This window comes from Pleurodeles waltl, chromosome 6, assembly GCF_031143425.1.
Source record: "Pleurodeles waltl isolate 20211129_DDA chromosome 6, aPleWal1.hap1.20221129, whole genome shotgun sequence".
Lineage (NCBI taxonomy): Eukaryota > Metazoa > Chordata > Amphibia > Caudata > Salamandridae > Pleurodeles > Pleurodeles waltl.
Genome location: NC_090445.1, coordinates 116,380,211 through 116,398,678, shown reverse-complemented (window position 1 = coordinate 116,398,678; position 18,468 = coordinate 116,380,211). Strand labels below are relative to the sequence as shown.

At 43.2% G+C, this 18,468-nt stretch overlaps 1 protein-coding gene across 3 annotated transcripts in view; it reads right to left on the bottom strand.

The window, feature by feature from the left end:
* SRCIN1 (SRC kinase signaling inhibitor 1) overlaps positions 1–18,468 on the bottom strand; it is a 758,648-nt gene that overhangs the window by 603,403 nt on the left and 136,777 nt on the right. For all 3 annotated transcript variants that reach the window (XM_069237488.1, XM_069237489.1, XM_069237490.1), the window contains one exon: positions 12,087–12,191. In XM_069237488.1, coding sequence (XP_069093589.1) covers positions 12,087–12,191 — 105 coding nt within the window. The remainder of the gene's footprint in view (positions 1–12,086; positions 12,192–18,468) is intronic.

Below are 18,468 nucleotides of genomic sequence, written 5' to 3'. Positions count from 1 at the left end.
CTCTTAGTGATGGGGAGAATTGCTCACCTGAAAATGGTGGTCCTCCTGCGGTTGCTATATTAGTTCTCTAACTTACCCTATTATGTCCCTGCTAAATTCTTTAGGGAGCTGGAGTGCAGAATTAGGGAGTTCATTTGGAATATAGGCCTCTGTAGGGTGGCGCTGATGAAATTCTACTCCCCACTGGTCCGGAGTAGACTAGCAGTGCCGACAATGGAGTAATACTACCTTGCTTCTCAGCTACAACGGGCAGCCAGGTGGCTCTCGGGACTCCAGCTGTTGGACACAGCTGCAGTGGTACGCCCATGGACAGTATCGGAGGTATCACATCTATTCCACCCCTTGCGCGGGTGAAGGTGCCGGAGTAGCTCCTAGTGAGTGTGGCGCATCACTGTTTCCGCAGGTGCTTATGTCTCATGCACATGGTCACACCCTATAAAGCAGCACTGACTCTACTGGGCATGCCCGCGGTGCGCAACTCACAACGAGTATAGAGCTGGGACCTTGGCATGTTGCTGGGTTGCATACACTGGGGGTATATGTACAACGAGGGCGCACTAGCCCCATTCGCTACACTAGCTGAGGAAACGGGCTTGCCACAGGGGCAGTTTTTGTTGCACAACTCCTTGATAGCGACGCTGAAGGCGGCACTGGGGAGACATCTCAGTGGAGCCGCCAATGCACTTACTGGTGCAATACATGCAGGTCATGGGGCAGGGCAGACATTTGGTACATTGGTTTACTGACGCACTCTGGACACACGTTTCATGCCTGCGCTACAATGCGGACCAGCTGGGAGGGTGATCTAGCCAGGCCCTGTACAGATGGGGAATGCAACACAGCGCTGAGGAGTCATACTAACATCTCGCGCAATGCTAGATTTTGCCTTATTCAATTCTATATATTCCATAGGGCCTATCTTACCCCAGCTAAAATCGATTTGTATTTCCATCGTATGGATGCAGCTTGGCACTGCTGCACACAAGTGGGGCGGACCTGCTGCATGTGTTATGGTCCTGTCCCTCGTTGAGCTCTTACTGAGGGTTGTGTTGGAGAAGCTGTTGGAATGTGCGGGGCGCCCACTGTTGTCCACATGGGAAACTTGTTTTTTGGGCCTTTTTCCCCAGGGCTAAAAAAAACACAAAGCCTCCACGAGATACTTGGACCTGGGCTTTTTGACGGCTAAACGCCTCCCTACCAAGCAATGTAAATCCACAGAATCCCCGTTGATAGCCGCATGGAAAAAATCATTTACAGTATGGCCTGAGGCAGAGGGGGTGGCATTGCGTAGGGATGACAACATGGGATTGCAAAAATATCCCCTAGCCGGGATGAGATGCTGCGTACGCTTCGTGAGCTGGGAGTGAGGCTCATGTGGGGGATGTAAATGTGGAGATTGTGCGGGCGATGACTGATGCAGCGGCTGGGTGTGTAGAAGAGTGTTGCTGTGCTTCTGGCAGCGTGCCTACCCTCTCCCTCCCCGACAGGAGAGAGGGCACGTAGTGGAAAGACTGAGGATGGTCTTGTGATAGAGCACTATGGGACTGGGACTGGGATGGGAGGAATGGGTGGAGTTGAGGGGTTACAGGGTAGGGGTGGGGGCATCGGGAGTGGGCTCCAATCATGGTTACTGTTTTTGTGGTTATACTGTTGTGCACACTGTTAACACTGGATCTTAGCTTCTGTACTGTGCTATGGGAGGTGACTGCCCGTCAGGGTGGCACTCTGGGGTATTATGTGTCTTGAAACTTTGAACACCCTGTAAACCGCAAGCACACAGTAGATTCTAGGTTTGATACACCACCCTGTTGACATTTGAGGAAACCTTTATTGCCAATTAAATGCACTATACATTTACTTGGCAAGTTATCATGATGAATCAGATATGATGTAACGGGAGCTATGCTTCCAGCTGTTTCATGCCGCAGTAACGTACTGCTCATTATTCTTGTTCTCGTGTCTGAAATGAAATAAAAATAAAAAGATTCATGAAAAAAAGGAGTACCTTTACTGGCCACGCCATCTCTCTTTCAGTATGAGGACGCATTCCATTCTTCCCCACAGAATGTCTTGACTATCCCCTTAGGGTCCTCGTCAACATATTTTGACAAAATGGACATTCTTCCACAGAATGAAAGTTACAAGGCAAACCACATAGACACTAGGTGGGTCATTTGCAGCATTCTTTCTGCCACACACGAAGCACTTAAAAGTGAAGTCATGCCGACACTATCCCCGAGTGGAAAAAACTCAAAAAATGCAAATTAACCATAAAAAGGGTATGCACCTTCAGGTGTTCAATATGTTAAAGAGAACCCAAAAATCAAGAGAGTAAAAAAACAGATACGGTCTCTCAAAGCGTGGTACAGAGAGAAGGCATGGAAAAATAAACACAGAAGATTTACAAATTCTATCTTTTCAAAATGAATGTAAATAACAGGCGACCTCCCAGGAGATCCTCAGGGACTTAATCCCAAGGAGTGAGGGGCCCCTACAAGAATTGACAGAAGGCTTCCCAATATATTTGAACTCACTGTGGCCAATAAGGCAGACAATTTCTTGAGCACTATGAAAGAAACTCAATTGTTTTCCACTCCCAAGGGTGAAGAAATGGAAAGTTTTAGAAACGGTTTTGCAGAAGATGCTAAACTAGAATGTTTCTTCCGAAGAAGTAAAGGAAAAAGGACATCCATCATGCACTTTCCTGAAGTAAGCTGCGTTTTACTTAATCTAAGTTAAGAAACGAGCAGAAGTAGTATAAATCAAAAGGAGCAGCCTTGCTCAGCTGCCCACCCGCTAATAGGAAACTGGTTAACAGACAGTTATGGGCTATTTTCTCATATAAAATCACCACAAGATCCAAAACAAAGCAAAAATAAGGATGAATGGGTAAAATGTGCAGCATCGATAATAAGCAGTGAAAAATCGTGCTGCTACAAAACAGTAAAAGGAAAGGGAAACGAGCGTTGGCAAACCTGTGAATGCGCGGAGCAATTTTGCCTACACAAATGCTTGTTTGCAATCCAGCAAAGTTAAAAAAAAAAAAAAATTCTAGACGGTCAATGGCACGTCAAGCAATTGCAGCCTCTAAAGAATGCTTTTTCTTTTCATTATTAGAAAAAACATTCCAAGATAGCCACTGTTGTGTGAGCACACCTGCATTCCCATCTTGGAATGGTTTTCGTCATAAAGAAAAAACAATCTAAGATGATCAACGGTGCATGCTGACGCACTAGCGGCCATCTAGAGTTGGTGTGTTTTTTTAGGGTGTTTTTTTTTTTTTTTTTACACTTTATATTATGAATTTACAGTTCCATCGTGACCAACGGCCATTTTAAAGAATGAGCAACAATGCTTTCTGATGGGGAGTTAAAGCTGCCTGTAGCAAGAGGGAAAACAAAAGTAAAAAAAATACTTTAAAAAAGGCACAAAAGCTGTGGAATACGGGGCTTTAGATGTAAAAGGGAACCATGATTCAATCAGAGAGCAAAGTGAGCCTGTTAGTGGATTTTTTTTTTTTAAAGGGCAGGAGATTTATGGAATTTGAATGCACGAGGGACAAAAGGAAACGGAGTTTTGAAACAGTCCTCCAGTTTTATTAAGCATCTTTAACCAGCAACTTATATCAAGTGCGTCGGATCTTGGTTTGTTTTTATTGTAGGATGCTTTGTCTATGCTTAATAAGGATGCCTCTGCGGCCAGATTTAGAGGAGACCAACATGAGACTGTTTGCAGCACTGAGTATAAAGTGCATCCACTGCACCTGTTAGCTCTGTATACGGAAGCATTTTTCAGTGTGTGGTTTTTGAAGTGCAACCCTATATTGGGTTGTTAGTATACGTTTTTAATTTTGACCTGGGGGATGTATATTGTGTTGGTGTGGCTTTTGCATGCCTCTTCCAAAAATGCTTCAGTTGAAATGTTATTATGGCTACGATCCAAAACATACACGTGTGTGATATCACAGATGCATTACAAACTGCATTATCAACCACGTTTGGTCTGGTGAGTCACATCACAAAACTTCAGTATTAAACATTTCTTGGGATTTTCTTCTGCAATAAAAGCGAACTTCAGATGTGAGGTCTGGACTAAGTAACCAAATCTATAATCTGTGCGTAACAAATAATAACATTCACTTCTGAAGTGTGTCCCTGTATCTTTTTTTTCAGTGTTATATAGCATGAGGACGTCCGAAGGGCAATGGAGTGCTTTACTTGACTACCAGAATATTACAGTTTTTTAATTGTTTTGGTAGTCACGGGGAATTTTATAATTTGCAATGGATCACAGAATGTTGAGCAGAGGCCAGGACTCCCACCTGTTCCCCAAATCCAAACTTGGCAGCCCTGGCTATTAGCTTACATCTCTTCTCTTTTGCAAAAAAATGTTGCCATCTCTGGTGTTCAGAAGTCATGATCCTGGGATTTGCAAACATCTTTAATATTCTTATGTGTTATTATCTGTAAACATGCTTAGACACTGATTTCGAATTTTATAAAGGCAATGACTAGACTGCTAAGTGGAAAGCAAATGTTCTACTGTATTTTGGAAAGTCTAGGGCAGGGGTCTCCAACCCTTTCTGTAACAAGAGCTACTTGTGTTTAACAAGCCCCAAAGCTACAAAAAATAATTGGAGATGTAGTAGTAACCACAGCAGCCAAGATTATATTAGTGGCCACCATATGTAGTATTACTAAAAGTAATCACCTCTGTGCATCAGGCATGGCTTCCAGCAGTACTGTGAAAAAATGCTTTGTCAATGCCGATGCCTCTACATGGATAATACATAACGGCTATAGATGCAGCACCCGAAGCATCAAGTTAATAATATTAGTAATAGTCTTCACAACACTGATTTATTTTACTCAAATATCAGCTTTAACTATATTTTGGAAATCTTTCACCAAGCATCTGCTTATAATTCTGAAAATATAGACATTTAATTTAAAACACATATTTTTCAATTTTGTTGTGTGTGTATATATATATATATATATATATATATATATAATGTCACTTACCCAGTGTACATCTGTTCATAGCATGTTCCGCTGCAGATTCACATGCTGAGCATACGTCTGCCATCTAGTGTTGGGCTCGGAGTGTTACAAGTTGTTTTTCTTCGAAGAAGTGTTTTCAAGTCACGGGTTTGAGTGACTCCTTTTCGGCTCCATTGCGCATTGGCAGCGACTCCATGTTAGATTGTTTTCCCGCAGAGGGTAAGGTAGGCGTGATAGAGTATAAAGAAAAGAGATGTCCATGTAAATTGAATATATATATATATATATATATATATATATATATATATACACACACACACACACACACACACACGTACGAGTGTTTGTTTAACTTAAATGGCTACAGGCTTCCGGGGAGGTGGGAGGGTGCATGTGAATCTGCAGCTGAACATGCCACAAACAGTTGTACACTGGGTAAGTGACAGTTTCCAATCGATGGAATGTGTAGCTGCAGATACACATGCTGTGCATAGACTAGAAAGCAGTTATTCCTCCCATAAAGGCGGTGGTTAGCCTGTAGGAGTTGAAGTTGTTAGAAATAATGTTCTTAGTACAGCTTGACCTACTGTGGCTTGCTGCGCTGCTAAAACATCTACACAATAATGTTTAGTAAATGTATGTGGTGTTGACCAAGTAGCTGCTTTACATATTTCAGCCATTGGTATATTTCCTAAGAAGGCCATTGTAGCCCCTTTTTTCCTTGTGGAATGTGCTTTAGGTGCAACTAAGAGGTAACAAGTTCGGATGCATTTTACTATCCATCTTGCTAAACCTTGTTTTGAAATGGGGTTACCAGTATGAGGTTTTTGAAAAGCTACAAATAGCTGTTTAGTTTTCCTGAATGGTTTTGTTCTATCTATGTAGTACATTAGAGCTCTAATATTCAATGTATGCAGGGCTCTCTCTGCCACAGAATCTGGCTGTGGGAAGAAGACTGGTAGTTCCACTGTTTGTTTGATATGAAAGGGTGATACTACTTTAGGAAGAAATTTAGGGTTAGTTTGTAGTACGACTATGTTTATGTACTTGTATGAACGGTTCTTCAATTGTGAAAGTTTGAATTTCACTAACTCTTCGCAATGATGTAATTGCGACTAGGAAGGCAACTTTCCATGTTAAGAATTGCATTTGACATGAGTGCATAGGTTCAAATGGTGCGCCCATAAGTCACGTAAGCCCTATGTTTAGATTCCACAAAGGCACTGGAGGTGTTCTAGGTGGGATGATGCGTTTTAAACCTTCCATGAAGGCTTTGGTAACAGGAACTCTAAATAAAAAGCTGTGCTGTATATTTTGAAAATATACGGAAATTGCAGTGAGATGTATTTTTATGGAAGAAAAAGCTAAATTTGATTTTTGCAAATTAAGCAAATAGCATACAATATCTTGTATTGATGCTGAAAGAGGGGCAATTGGTTTAGATTGACAGTAATATACAAATCTTTTCCATTTGTTGGCATAGCACTGCCTGGTAGTGGGTTTTCTTGCTTGCTTAATTACTTCCATACATTCAGTTGGTAGTTGTAGATACCCAAATTCTATGACCTCAGGAGCCAAATTGCGTGTGTTGGGATTTGGATGCCTGATCTGCCCTTTGTTTTGTGTCAACAGATCTGGTCTGTTTGGGAGTTTGGAGTGTGGTACTACTGACAGGTCTAATAGTGTTGAGTACCACGGCTGAAGTGCCCACGTTGGCGCTATGAGTATCAGATTGAGCGTGTTTTGACGCAGTTTGTTGACTAGAAATGGAATGAGTGGGAGAGGGGAAAAAGCATAAGCGAACATCCCTGACCAATTGATCCATAGAGCATTGCCCTTGGATAGGGGATGTGGGTATCTGGATGCAGAGTTTCGGCATTTTGCGTTTTCGCTGGTGGCAAACCGATCTATGTCTTGTGTTCCCCATTGATGAAAGTATTTTTGAAGTACTTGAGGGTGAATCTCCCACTCGTGTGTTTGCTGATGATTTCTGCTGAGAACATCTGCTAATTGGTTGTGTACCACTGGAATGTACTGTGCTACCAGGTGAATTTGGTTGTGTATTGTCCATTTCCAAATTTTTTGAGTTAGGAGGGAGAGTTTGGACGAATGTGTCCCTCCTTGTTTGTTTAGATAATACATGGTGGTCATGTTGTCGGTTTTGATCAAGACATTTTTGTGAATAAGGAGAGGCTGAAAAGCTCTGAGTGCTAGGAAGACAGCTAACATCTCCAAGTGATTTATATGTAGCTGTTTGTGTTGGGCATCCCATTGTCCTTTAATGTTGTGATTGTTGAGGTGAGTTCCCCAGCCAATCATTGATGCATCTGTTGTAAGTATAGTCTGAGGCACAGGGTCTTGAAATGGCCGCCCTTTGTTTAGGTTTATGAAATTCCACCACTGAAGGGACATGTATGTTTGGCAGTCTATCAACACTAGATCTTGAAGTTGACCCTGTGCTTGTGACCATTGTTGTACAAGGCACTGTTGCAAGGGCCGCATGTTTAGTCTTGCATGTGGAACAATCACAATACAGGATGCCATCATGCCCAATACTTTCATCACAAATTTGACAGTGTACTGTTGCCCTGTCTGTATTTGTGCCAATATATTGTGAAATGCTTGCATTCTTTGCGGATTTGGGCTTGCAAGCGCTTTTTCATTTAGTATTACCCCTAAATACTGTTGAATTTATGCAGGTTGTAGTGGTGACTTTTGGTAGTTTATGGCGAACCCTAGGGTGTGCAGGGTTTGTATCACATAATGCGCATGGTTTTGACACTGTGTATGACTGTTTGATTTTATTAGCCAATCGTCTAGATATGGAAAGACATGAATGTGTTGTCTTCTTAGGTAGGCTGCGACTATCGCCAGGCATTTTGTGAAAACCCTGGGAGCTGTTGTTATTCCAAAGGGTAACACTTTGAACTGAAAATGCGCATCGTTGAGGTCTAATGTTGCCATGAAATCGTGTTGTTGAAGTAGTGGTATAACATCCTGTAGTATCACCATGTGAAAGTGTTCTGAAAGGATGTAAAGATTGAGGGTTCTGAGATCTAATATTGGCCTTAAGGTTCCGTCCTTTTTGGGAATAAGGAAATACAGTGAGTAAACTCCCGTCCCTATTTGATTTTGTGGCACAGCTTCTATTGCTTGTTTGAGTAATAGAGATTTGACTTCTTCCTGCAGCAGAGCGATATGGTCTGTGGTCAGCTTGTGTAGTTTTGGTGGAATGTTTGGTGGAGTTTGTGTCAATTCTATGCAATAGCCATTGAGGATAATTGATAATACCCAGCTGTCTGTGGTAATGTTTAGCCAATTGTTGTGGAACTTTTGCAGGCTTCCCCCCACAGGGGAGGTGTGAAGTGGGAAGGAATGGCACAAGTCACTGCTTAGTTTGTTGTGAGGCTTGTTTTGATGTTTGATATTTTCCCCTGCCTCTGGGGTACTGGCCTCTATAAGTGCTTTTGAAACCACCTCGTTGGTATTGAGGTTGGTAGGCCGACTTTGGCTGTGAGGTGGATGCCTCAGCAGTTTGGGCTCTAAATCCACCTCTAAATTGGGGTTTACTAAAGGATCCCCTGTATTGTGTGGTATACAGTGTACCCATGGCTTTTGCAGTGTCTGAGCCCTTTTTCATCTTTTCAATTGCAGTGTCAACCTCTGGGCCGAAAAGTTGTTTTTGGTTGAATGGCATATTGAGCACTGCCTTTTGAATTTCAGGCTTGAATCCTGAAGACCTAAGCCAAGCATGTCTCCTTATGGTTACAGCAGTGTTGATGGTTCTGGCTGCTGTATCTGCAGAGTCTAGGGCTGACCTGATCTGATTATTAGTGATGGCTTGCCTTTCCTCTACTATATGTTGTGCCCTTTTTTGCTGTTCCTTGGGGAGGTGTTGGATTAGGTCTTTCATCTCGTCCCAGTGGGCCCTGTCATTACTAGCCAACAATTCCTGAGAATTGGCTATTCTCCACTGATTGGCTGCCTGAGATGCCACCCTTTTCCTGGCAGCATCAAACTTCCTACTCTCTTTGTCTGGTGGGGGTGCATCACCTGACAACTGCGAACATGCTCTCTTCCTGGCAGCGCTTACAACTACCGAGTCTGGAGGTAGCTGTTGGATAATATAGACAGGATCGGAAGGAGGTGGCTTATATTTTTTTTCTACTCTAGGAGTAATTATTCTTGCTTTTACTGGCTCTTTAAATACCTGGTCAGCATGTTTTAGCATGCCGAGGAGCATAGGAAGCGACTGATATGTTGCATGCGTGGAGAGGAGTGTGTTAAATAGGAAATCATCCTCTAATGTCTCAGTATGCATGGTGACAATGTGATATGATGCCGCCCTAGCCATGATTTGAGTGTAGCCTGTTCTATCCTCTGGTGGTGAAGGCTTAGAGGGATAGCAATCTGGGTTGTCTGGAATGGGATCTGGATCATAAAGATCCCATGGATCCACATTGTCCTGCTGCGAATCAAATGAGTGTGATGGTGACTGCATAGGTGTAGGACTATTAGACGGAGAGATATGTAAATGTGTAGAGTGAGGAGGAGACCGAGGAGGAGAAAATTGATGAGGTGGAGGTCTCTCCTTTGTTCTTGGCACTTTAGCTGGAGGCTGTGTAGTGTCTAATTCCTCCTGAAAGGCTAATTTCCTCTTTGGTTTTGGAGGAGGTGTGGTTAAAACTTTACCAGTCTCTTTATGGATATGAATCCTGCCTTGCCTTTTATCCATTGCCTGTATTTCTGAGTCCTCCTCAGTAGCTTTGTGGCTTTCTTTAAGGGCTTGTGAAAGTCCATGCTCCTCAGTATAAATAGGCTTTTTCGGCTCCGAAGCTGGCTTTTTCGGTATCGAAAAGGTTGGGGTTGAGGATGGTCTCGGCTCCGAAAATGATTTTCGAGATTTCGACTCCAAAGATCGGTGTTTGCTCGGTTAGGAGACGGTGCTTCGGCTCGAGTCTGATGGCTTCGGAGGGGTGGCCTTTTTCAGTGCCGAGCTGGTGGGTTGGTCACCGAGCGTTTTCCTTCGGGTCGAGCCATGGCCTTCCGGCAGCTGCGTTCCCAAGGCCTTATGTTTGGGCTTAGATGACACAGGGGCAGGCGTACTCATGTGATGTGCTGCCGTGACCGGTCTGTCCTCCTGGGAATCCTGGTCGGAGTCGGATCCTCGAACGGAGACTGCGGTCTGCATGATTTCTTTCTCTTCAATGTTGAGATGTTCGGTGCTTTTTGATGCCATCTCGAGTCTCCGTGCTCTTCTGTCTCGGAGTGTCTTTTTCGACTGGAAGGGTCTGCAGGCCTCGCAATTTTATTCCCGATGGTTGGGGGAAAGGCAGAGATTACAGGCGAGGTGTTGGTCCGTATAAGGGAATTTAGCGTGGCACCGAGGACAGAATTGGAATGGAGTCCGATCCATGAGGCTCCCACGTGGTCGGCCCGACGAGGCCCGAGTTGGGTGCGCGCGCCCCAAAGGGCGAGTAGAGATATCTGTTCCAACGGTACCGAAGTGTAGATAGAAGATGGCACGCTGACGTCAGACGGAGTCACGTGGAGCTGTGCCATTATGACGTCCTCGTCGACAGCTAGGAAGAAGACTTTCATAAGGTGAGGAATCCACTGGTAGTTGTATCCATCAGAAAAGAAGCGTTTTCAAAGTTTCCCCGAATCGAACTATCGGAGCGAAAGGAAACACGTCCAAACCTGGTGGCGGAAAGAAAACTAACATGGAGTCGATGCCCATGCGCAATGGAGCTGAAGAGGAGGAGTCACTTGATCCCGTAACTCAAAAACACTTCTTCGAAGAAAAACAATTTATAACACTCCGAGCCCAACACTAGATGGCAGACATATGCACAGCATGTGTATCTGCAGCTACAAATGCCATTGAACATATATCTCCAAGCAAAAGCTTCTAATTTATTTCACTGTGCTGCCCACACGGGAGCTACTTGCAGGTAGCTGGAGAGCTACCAGTAGCTCACAAGCTACTCGTTGGAGAAGCCTGGTCAAAGGTTTTCCAGCAAGTACCTCTTGAGCTAGTGGTAGCTTTCCAGCTACTTATAAGTAACTTCTGTGCACAGTTCAGCCAACTAAATTATAAGATTTTGTTTGGTTGAATTAATATAGTTATACCAGAATTGAAACCATGTATTACAGCCGAAAATAAGAACTCACACACTTAAAGAGAAGAGTGGTTGAATTACTAAAATATATTTAAAGCTGCTATTTAAGTGATAAATCATGCAGTGTCATGGAGACCTTACTAAAATAAGACACTGCAGCTAAGGCTATTTTGCACTATCCATATAGAAGCATTCACGTTGATGAAGTCTTTTTTTTTTTTTTTTACAGCACTGCTGGCAATTGTGCCTGATGAACTGAGGTGACCACTGCTGGGACCCTTTCATATGGTGGCCACTAATATAATAATCTCAAGCTGTCTCCATTACAATACTAGTAATATTACTAGCTTGGGGTGGTTTTCATTGAACATAAGTAGCTCTTCATACGGAAAAGGTTGGAGACTCCTAGTCTAAACCTACATCACCTCCTTGAGTAAGCTCTGGACTGCTCTACTTTCTGACTCAGAGACTAAAGTGCACCAAGGGGGACGTGGTTATTCACTTTGTGGCACGGAAGTATAGCGGCCCCTGGACACCTATGGTAAATGATTGCAATTGCCACCAACGCAAATCAGTAACCAGACCTCACATAGTGTTAAGAGAATGTGTTTGGAAATATGTATTTGCTTTGTCTGCTTATATGCACACTGTGATATGTATTTTCTTCTGGCATTTGTTGGTGCATGTAAGTGTGCATGTTAGTGTATGCGCCTATGTACTTTCATATACTTTCAATAATCTAAACAAACAAAAAGAGGAATTTAGTTGACACCTTTAGACTAAATTTGAGCCAGTTGGGGTAAGACTTTTTGAGGCGTAACTTATTCATCTGCCCGCCTCTTCCTCCACATCTGCCTGTTGACCTACCATTCTTGTCAGCACATCTTTGGTGCTGGGACCTCTGCCCTGTAACAGTAATGTACAAAGTGATGCAAAGAGGGGAAGGGACGGGCGTTCTTACCGGAGGGTTATCCTGACCACCACCGTCTGCTAGCTCCCTAAACAACAGGTCCTCAGGGCTGCCATGTGTCCCTGCAAGCATGAGAGGGCCCGATCCCTGGAACAACTGGTGGAAAAGGAAGAGGAGAAAAGGGAGAAAGAATTAGGTGAATGTCCAAAGTCAACATAATATCCACTGAGATTACATGCCTCCCTTATGCCCCACATTCCCCTTCTGACCCACCAACTGAAGTGTGCCCTGCCCTAACAACAAGTCTATGAGCACCAACCTACCTTTCCCTGTGCTTCCTTTAGAGAAGAAAAATGCCTGCACAAGCACTTGCTCATTCCATTTTACAGCCGGAGTACAGGAGTCACGAGACTCCTCAAGGAACCCTTCATTAAGGAATCCAGCTACCAGCAGGATACAACAGGGTATGACGTCTATCTTTGGGCCTTTTATCCCACACAAGACTGCAGAGAGATTCAGACACAAAGGTTTTGGGGGGCCACGTGACCACTGTGCGAAAACAGTTTAGAAGTAATGTGTAACATTAGTTGCGCTGAAACTGTTAAAACATTTCAGCTGTGAGAACATGTGATTTAAGTGTACCATGAAGCAAACACACATTGAAATGAAAGACAAGGTATGTTGGTAGCCAAAGAAACTTACAGACCATGAGAGTGGAGGTACTACCACCCAAAAGGGACGTGAATTTGAGCTGTTGGAAGGAGATAGCAATGCCCGATGCCAAAGAGGAGAGAACTTGGCAACCACAATGCAGAGATGTGTGAGGCCGCATCAGCTGAAACGTGAGATGCCGGAGGGCAGTGTCAGAGAGGAGTGGGCCGCCTGTAACATCTGTGAGATGGGCGATGCTCACGGCTGGCTCCAGCGGGCGGCAAAGGCCCACCCACAAGGAACACAAACTGACCCACTGCAGAAGCACAGGTCCTCCTATTGAATATTGGCACCCATGCTTCTACCCAATTTGGGGACAGGGGAAAGAAAGAGTCATCTGTTATTTTTTGAGTAGGGCCCACACCCCTGACCCCACAGGGTAAAGCCAGCTCTAGGATACTACAGGCCAGGTCTATAAAGAAAGGACAGGCTGTAGGCCATATACTGAGGGAAGAGGGACTGAAGGGTATATGCACTGCAAAGACAAGACTCATGTTGAGAAAGGAAACTGGGAGTCATCAGTGTAGAGGGATTAGACATAAGGTTGCATGTGGACTAAAGGAGAAGGAACCAAAAGCCAGCATTTGTGTGTGGAGGGAAGACAGATTAGTGGACATGTATGTTGGGAGTCACTATCGTCTGTGTATAGAGGGAGAAGGCTCAAGCTGGCGTATTTGTTAAGGGCAGAGAGATGTGCTGCCTTATGTACTAAGGGAGCAGGGAAAAAGGAGCAAGCATAGTGAGAGCAGTGATACTTGGCCGCCTACGTATGCTATTATTCCTATGTTTAACTAGCCAGAATAGGAATCAGCTATGCACCGTAAATTAGGCAAATAGGTGAACCTGGAGTATTTCTTTGCACACTTCAAGTACTACAAAACGTTCACTTAATTTTACACTATAGACCAAAACGTAATAGCTGTGATTATCATAAGTGTGCACAATGCAACAGATCCATCACACTTTGAGTCCACATAAGTAACTGCTTGACCATGGAATCGAGGTTAAGTGTTGATGAAATGTATCGTCACCCTCAGGTATGCTTGTGCTGTTCACATCATCCTGAAATTCACATCATCTGCCTCCAGCACACTGGGGACCGGAGCTGCTACCCCCACTCACACCAATCTTTGCAAATGCTGTCCCCACCGCACATAGGTTTGAAGGTGATGTCCCTATCTCATGGGGGGGGTGTAATTGTGCTTTTATAACCCTGTTTGTATACATTATTTTCACTACTGTGAGCTCTGCAGTTATTACATTATGCAGAAATGTATTTTCTTAAATGCTTATTAGCACAAAGAGAACCTACCAATGGAGAGATAAAGTAACCACCAGACAGAGTTACAGAGGTGAAAAATCAATGTAACGGGACCAGCGTTAGAACAAGATATGAAGTGTCTTCATTAGTGACAGATGTTCTGGCAGGCCCCCAATAGAACTTGCAATATGCAACTGAAAATATTTGACTGCCCATACTAACGAACGTGTGCACTTGCAGAAGTAAAGCATTTGTTGAATGACGATTCCATAAGAAAACTGCTTTTCCAGTTTGAAAGGAGGCTTAATGGACAATTCGACATGGCTTCATTTCATCCATTTTGTGACAGAAAACCAGTAAAGTATTCATAATGATGAGAAGATCTGGTTTCTTTCACAAAGATTTAAGAGAGAACTGGCATGTTCTGTAACAGATACAGACATCTCATTAGAAACTATGGCAGACCAAGATAGGGTTTTGGGTCATAGTCTAAACTTTAGGTGGCCAAGCCCATTAAGGCCAGGCCACTGTGCTCTATAGCTAGGCAGTTGTTGCTATCATAAGGGTCTGACCTCAAGGATGAAGACCGTAATGAGGATGACAAGGCTGTGGTCAGCGAGATAATGTGTTGCCAAAGTGCAATGTCAGAAAGAGAATTGCCTTCAGCCTTAGTATATGAAGGGACCATAGAAAGAGTAATGGAAAGTGTGAATAAAGGTTTGTCCAATTTAAAATTTTCTCATGCAGGAGTTTACTTTTTCTGACATATCACATCTGAAACATCAGTGGTCCACTTAGAAGACTAGATAGTTTGAGTGAGCGGGAGTCGCTAAAATCTAAAGTGGTGAAACTAGCACATGATGGGGTGCAAGCTATGAAGAGGAGGACAAAGGAATTGTTTGGGAGGCCAGCCTTGTATATATTGGTTGAGCAATTTTTAGGGCAGCATATGTTTTGTGCTGTATGTGATAAGTCACAACTAATTGTACCTCTTCCTGTGGGATGTGTTCCGGTTCCTGAGAAAGCATGGTCTATATTAGATATTGGCATAATTGGTTCCTTCGGTGTTTTGAAGGGGTAGCTTAAGTATGACATTATTGTCATCAAATACTATTTTTGATGACCAGAAGTGCAGTAGCGGTGCTGGTCATCAAAGAAATCTCAGAATGCAAATATGTATATCTATAAGGGTGCCCAGAAGTTTCAAAAGAGAGCCCAATTGCTGTTGCCTACTTTATCTGCCCATTCCAAAATAGCACCATGATCAACAATGTGGAGGGCCGCTGAGGCATTATGCAAACCTGACATCACTGCTATTTGTCTCTAATCTGAGCTCGTTCACAAGGGACAAAACTTGACAGGCTATTCATGTGGGGGTAGAAAAATGCAATGCAGAGGGCGAAATCAAGAATATTTTCAACTTAAGTGTTGCAACTGTAGACTGCAGCACAGTCAAGCATTTTTGGGGGTTAGGTGGTAAGGATAATTTCGTTTTAGACTTGTAGTTCCCTAGATATGAAGGGTCCCAGGAGGATTTGCTTAATGTTGATGCAACATACATGTTTTTTTTATAGGCGAATGTCTTATGTAGAAATGATTCATTCCTCATTGAGACTACTGCAGGGCACATTGACAGCAGAGAGATAAAGAATAATTACCAATGCGAGAGAAACTGCTGAGGCGAGAGTATGGACGTTTTCATCAAGGTAATGTTTGGTCTGACTACACAGGATGAACTGAAAAGGAGTCCTCCCAGTTATGGCATAAGCAGTACTTCGCCATGGAGAACAGTCAACGTTTCAATGATAAAAATTAAAAGGTAATCAGGAGCTGCAAAGATAAAGTAAACAACAAATGAGGGTTCTTCCAGCTGTCCAAGGTTGCCCTGAATGTCAGGAAGATTCTTTCAATGGAGAGAGGATCAAGGAGCAGTTCTAAACCATGCTATCTATGACGTCCATTCTAGAGAGCATCTGCCAGCCATGATGAGAACCACTTAGCGTGTCATTTCGAGATAAAGATGTTTAATTCACTGAAAGACCAAGAGTGATCAACGTTTTAAATAAGCTGATGGATCCCAGAATGAAATCGGTTAGAGTCCGTTTGATTCAGGAATGACTAGTAAGGGTTGGTCCTTGTGGAAGGTTCGGGATTTTGAAACCTTTTACTGCAATATGGAAAGCTATAGAGTGATGGAAAAGAAGAAGCAGTCTGAACAGTTCGGAAAGTGAATCATCTGTGGAGAAAATGAAACCTATAATGTGGCTCAGTGGGTTGGGCCACAGACTAATTGACAGAAATTAAAAGGTCTTGATATTTAAGGAACATTTCCTAGGAAAAGGTTTGTTGAACGTTTCTAGGAAGATGTTTGTCGAAGGTTTGTCAAACGTAATATTTAAATCATCCAGGACAGTGATATGATACGGACAAATTGAGGGATGAGAAATAAAGCTGGGCTAAGAGTAAAAAAAGGGACAAAACTGGTGGACCTATGTACAGCACAAAGATTAATGTAAAAGGAAAAGGTACAATGAAAGACCGATGAGCAACAATCAGTGCTGAAGTATGTTTGACGTCTTCAGTACTAATGGCATTTTTGTGTATCATCTTTTTTTTTTAGTGCCATCACGAGGTGGCCAGTTTACTCTAGTTTCTGCAGTTTCAGTCACACATTGTACTATGGCATATCAAAGTGGTCTTGGATATCTGGAGAATGATGGGACAGGGAGACCGCTACGCTAAAACCCTTGTGGAAGAGATCCCAGGTAAAAAGGAAGCACCCAAGCAAGTGATGGCAACGGGAGAGGCAGAGAACAAAATGGGGCGCAGAGGGTGTACTTATACCTAGGCACTATCCTAAATCCCACAAATTAACGTGATATATATATATATATATATACCCACCCTGTGGTGAACCTTCCCCTTTGGGTTTAGGAAGCGCTTTCCTCCTTTCCATCAACAGTAGGCCCTGAAGTCTTGGGCACTAGGTAGACTGCCTTAAAAAGCATAGAGTGGGGCAAGAGAAGGGGAGCAAGTACCCCGGGCTAGCTTTTCACCGCAAACCTCTCACCTTCCAGCTCTGAAGGTTTCTACTGTGAAACCCAAATATCCAACAACGAAACTCCAAGGGAAAACGTGAATTACATTACCATTCATAAAAGAGCTGCCTTTACATCTGCTTTAACCCAGGAAGGCGTCACAGCCAATGCAAGTGATGCCGTCCTCATTCATTATTGAACAATTAACCAACGGCTCGAGAGCATTCCTTGAGGTCTATCGCAAAGCTCAAGTTGATCCCGTTTTTAGTGACACATAGACGGTTCATTGTGCAAAGTTCTCAAACCTGACCATGCGCAAACACCTTGACTTTGTCAAAAAGCTACATTGTTGTGCGAAAATATATTCTGAAATCTGTGTGTCTAGGACCTGTACAGATTCTTGATGCTGGGCACCATACCATGAACATAGCAAACTGGGACATTTTCAAAATAACACATTCATCTCAAGCTCGTTTGTGGTTTGCCAGTTTATCACAACCTCCCCCGCCCAAGCTGACCTTTAATCTTCGACTGAACTTTCTGTATCTTTTGATGTTAATCTCAGACATGCTCCTCGTGCCACTGGCTCAAAAAAAAAAAACCTTACATCATAAAGTAAAATCATATCAGGAGCAATCAACGTTAAAAAAGTCTAAGGTGCAATTCCAATGAAGATTGCCATCTTCAAAAGCATGAACGGTTCATGTACATCCTGTACCTTACTCTGTATGACTAAGTCTTCATTCTGCACTTGACCACTTCTCACTTCCAAACAACCGCCATCTAAGAAGAATCCTTTACAGTCTTGAGATTTAGTGGATAATATGTCATATTCTTGACAATTAAAGGTATCTTATCCCTAGGGCCCGCCAATCAGCGCCTACCTTATACCCATAGGTAGGATAACCCACAAATGAGAAATGTAAAGAGGTGTCGAGTCCAAAGAAAGTTTTAGAGTTCTAGGTTATGGCCACCACCTTATTTTTATATTTAAAAACAAGACAAATGTGAAGACATACCTCTTCAGGGAACACCCACACCAGTGCTACTAAAAAGCCTGCCGGCTGGGTGAGTTTCACACAGCATTAGTCCGAACAACAGATGATCTGCTGAGGGCCTGGTCTTCACAGGAGAAATTTGGCATTTGGAATTTTATTCTGGCTTCATTTGCTTTGCACACTACATGCGGCACTGTCAGCTAACTACATTTTGCACTTGTGATGCACCCTCTACTTCAGCAAAATATATTTTGAAAATGTGTACTATGCAAAACAGGTTCCAAAGAACTGAAATTGCTAGATTATTTCATCCATTACTCTAAGAAAGTAACAGGAATTTGGGGTGGAGGATGACGAGCCATTCTACACGAGGAATTAATTTGACTGCAGCTCACAGTTGGAGAAGGCTCCACTGCCAGAGATGA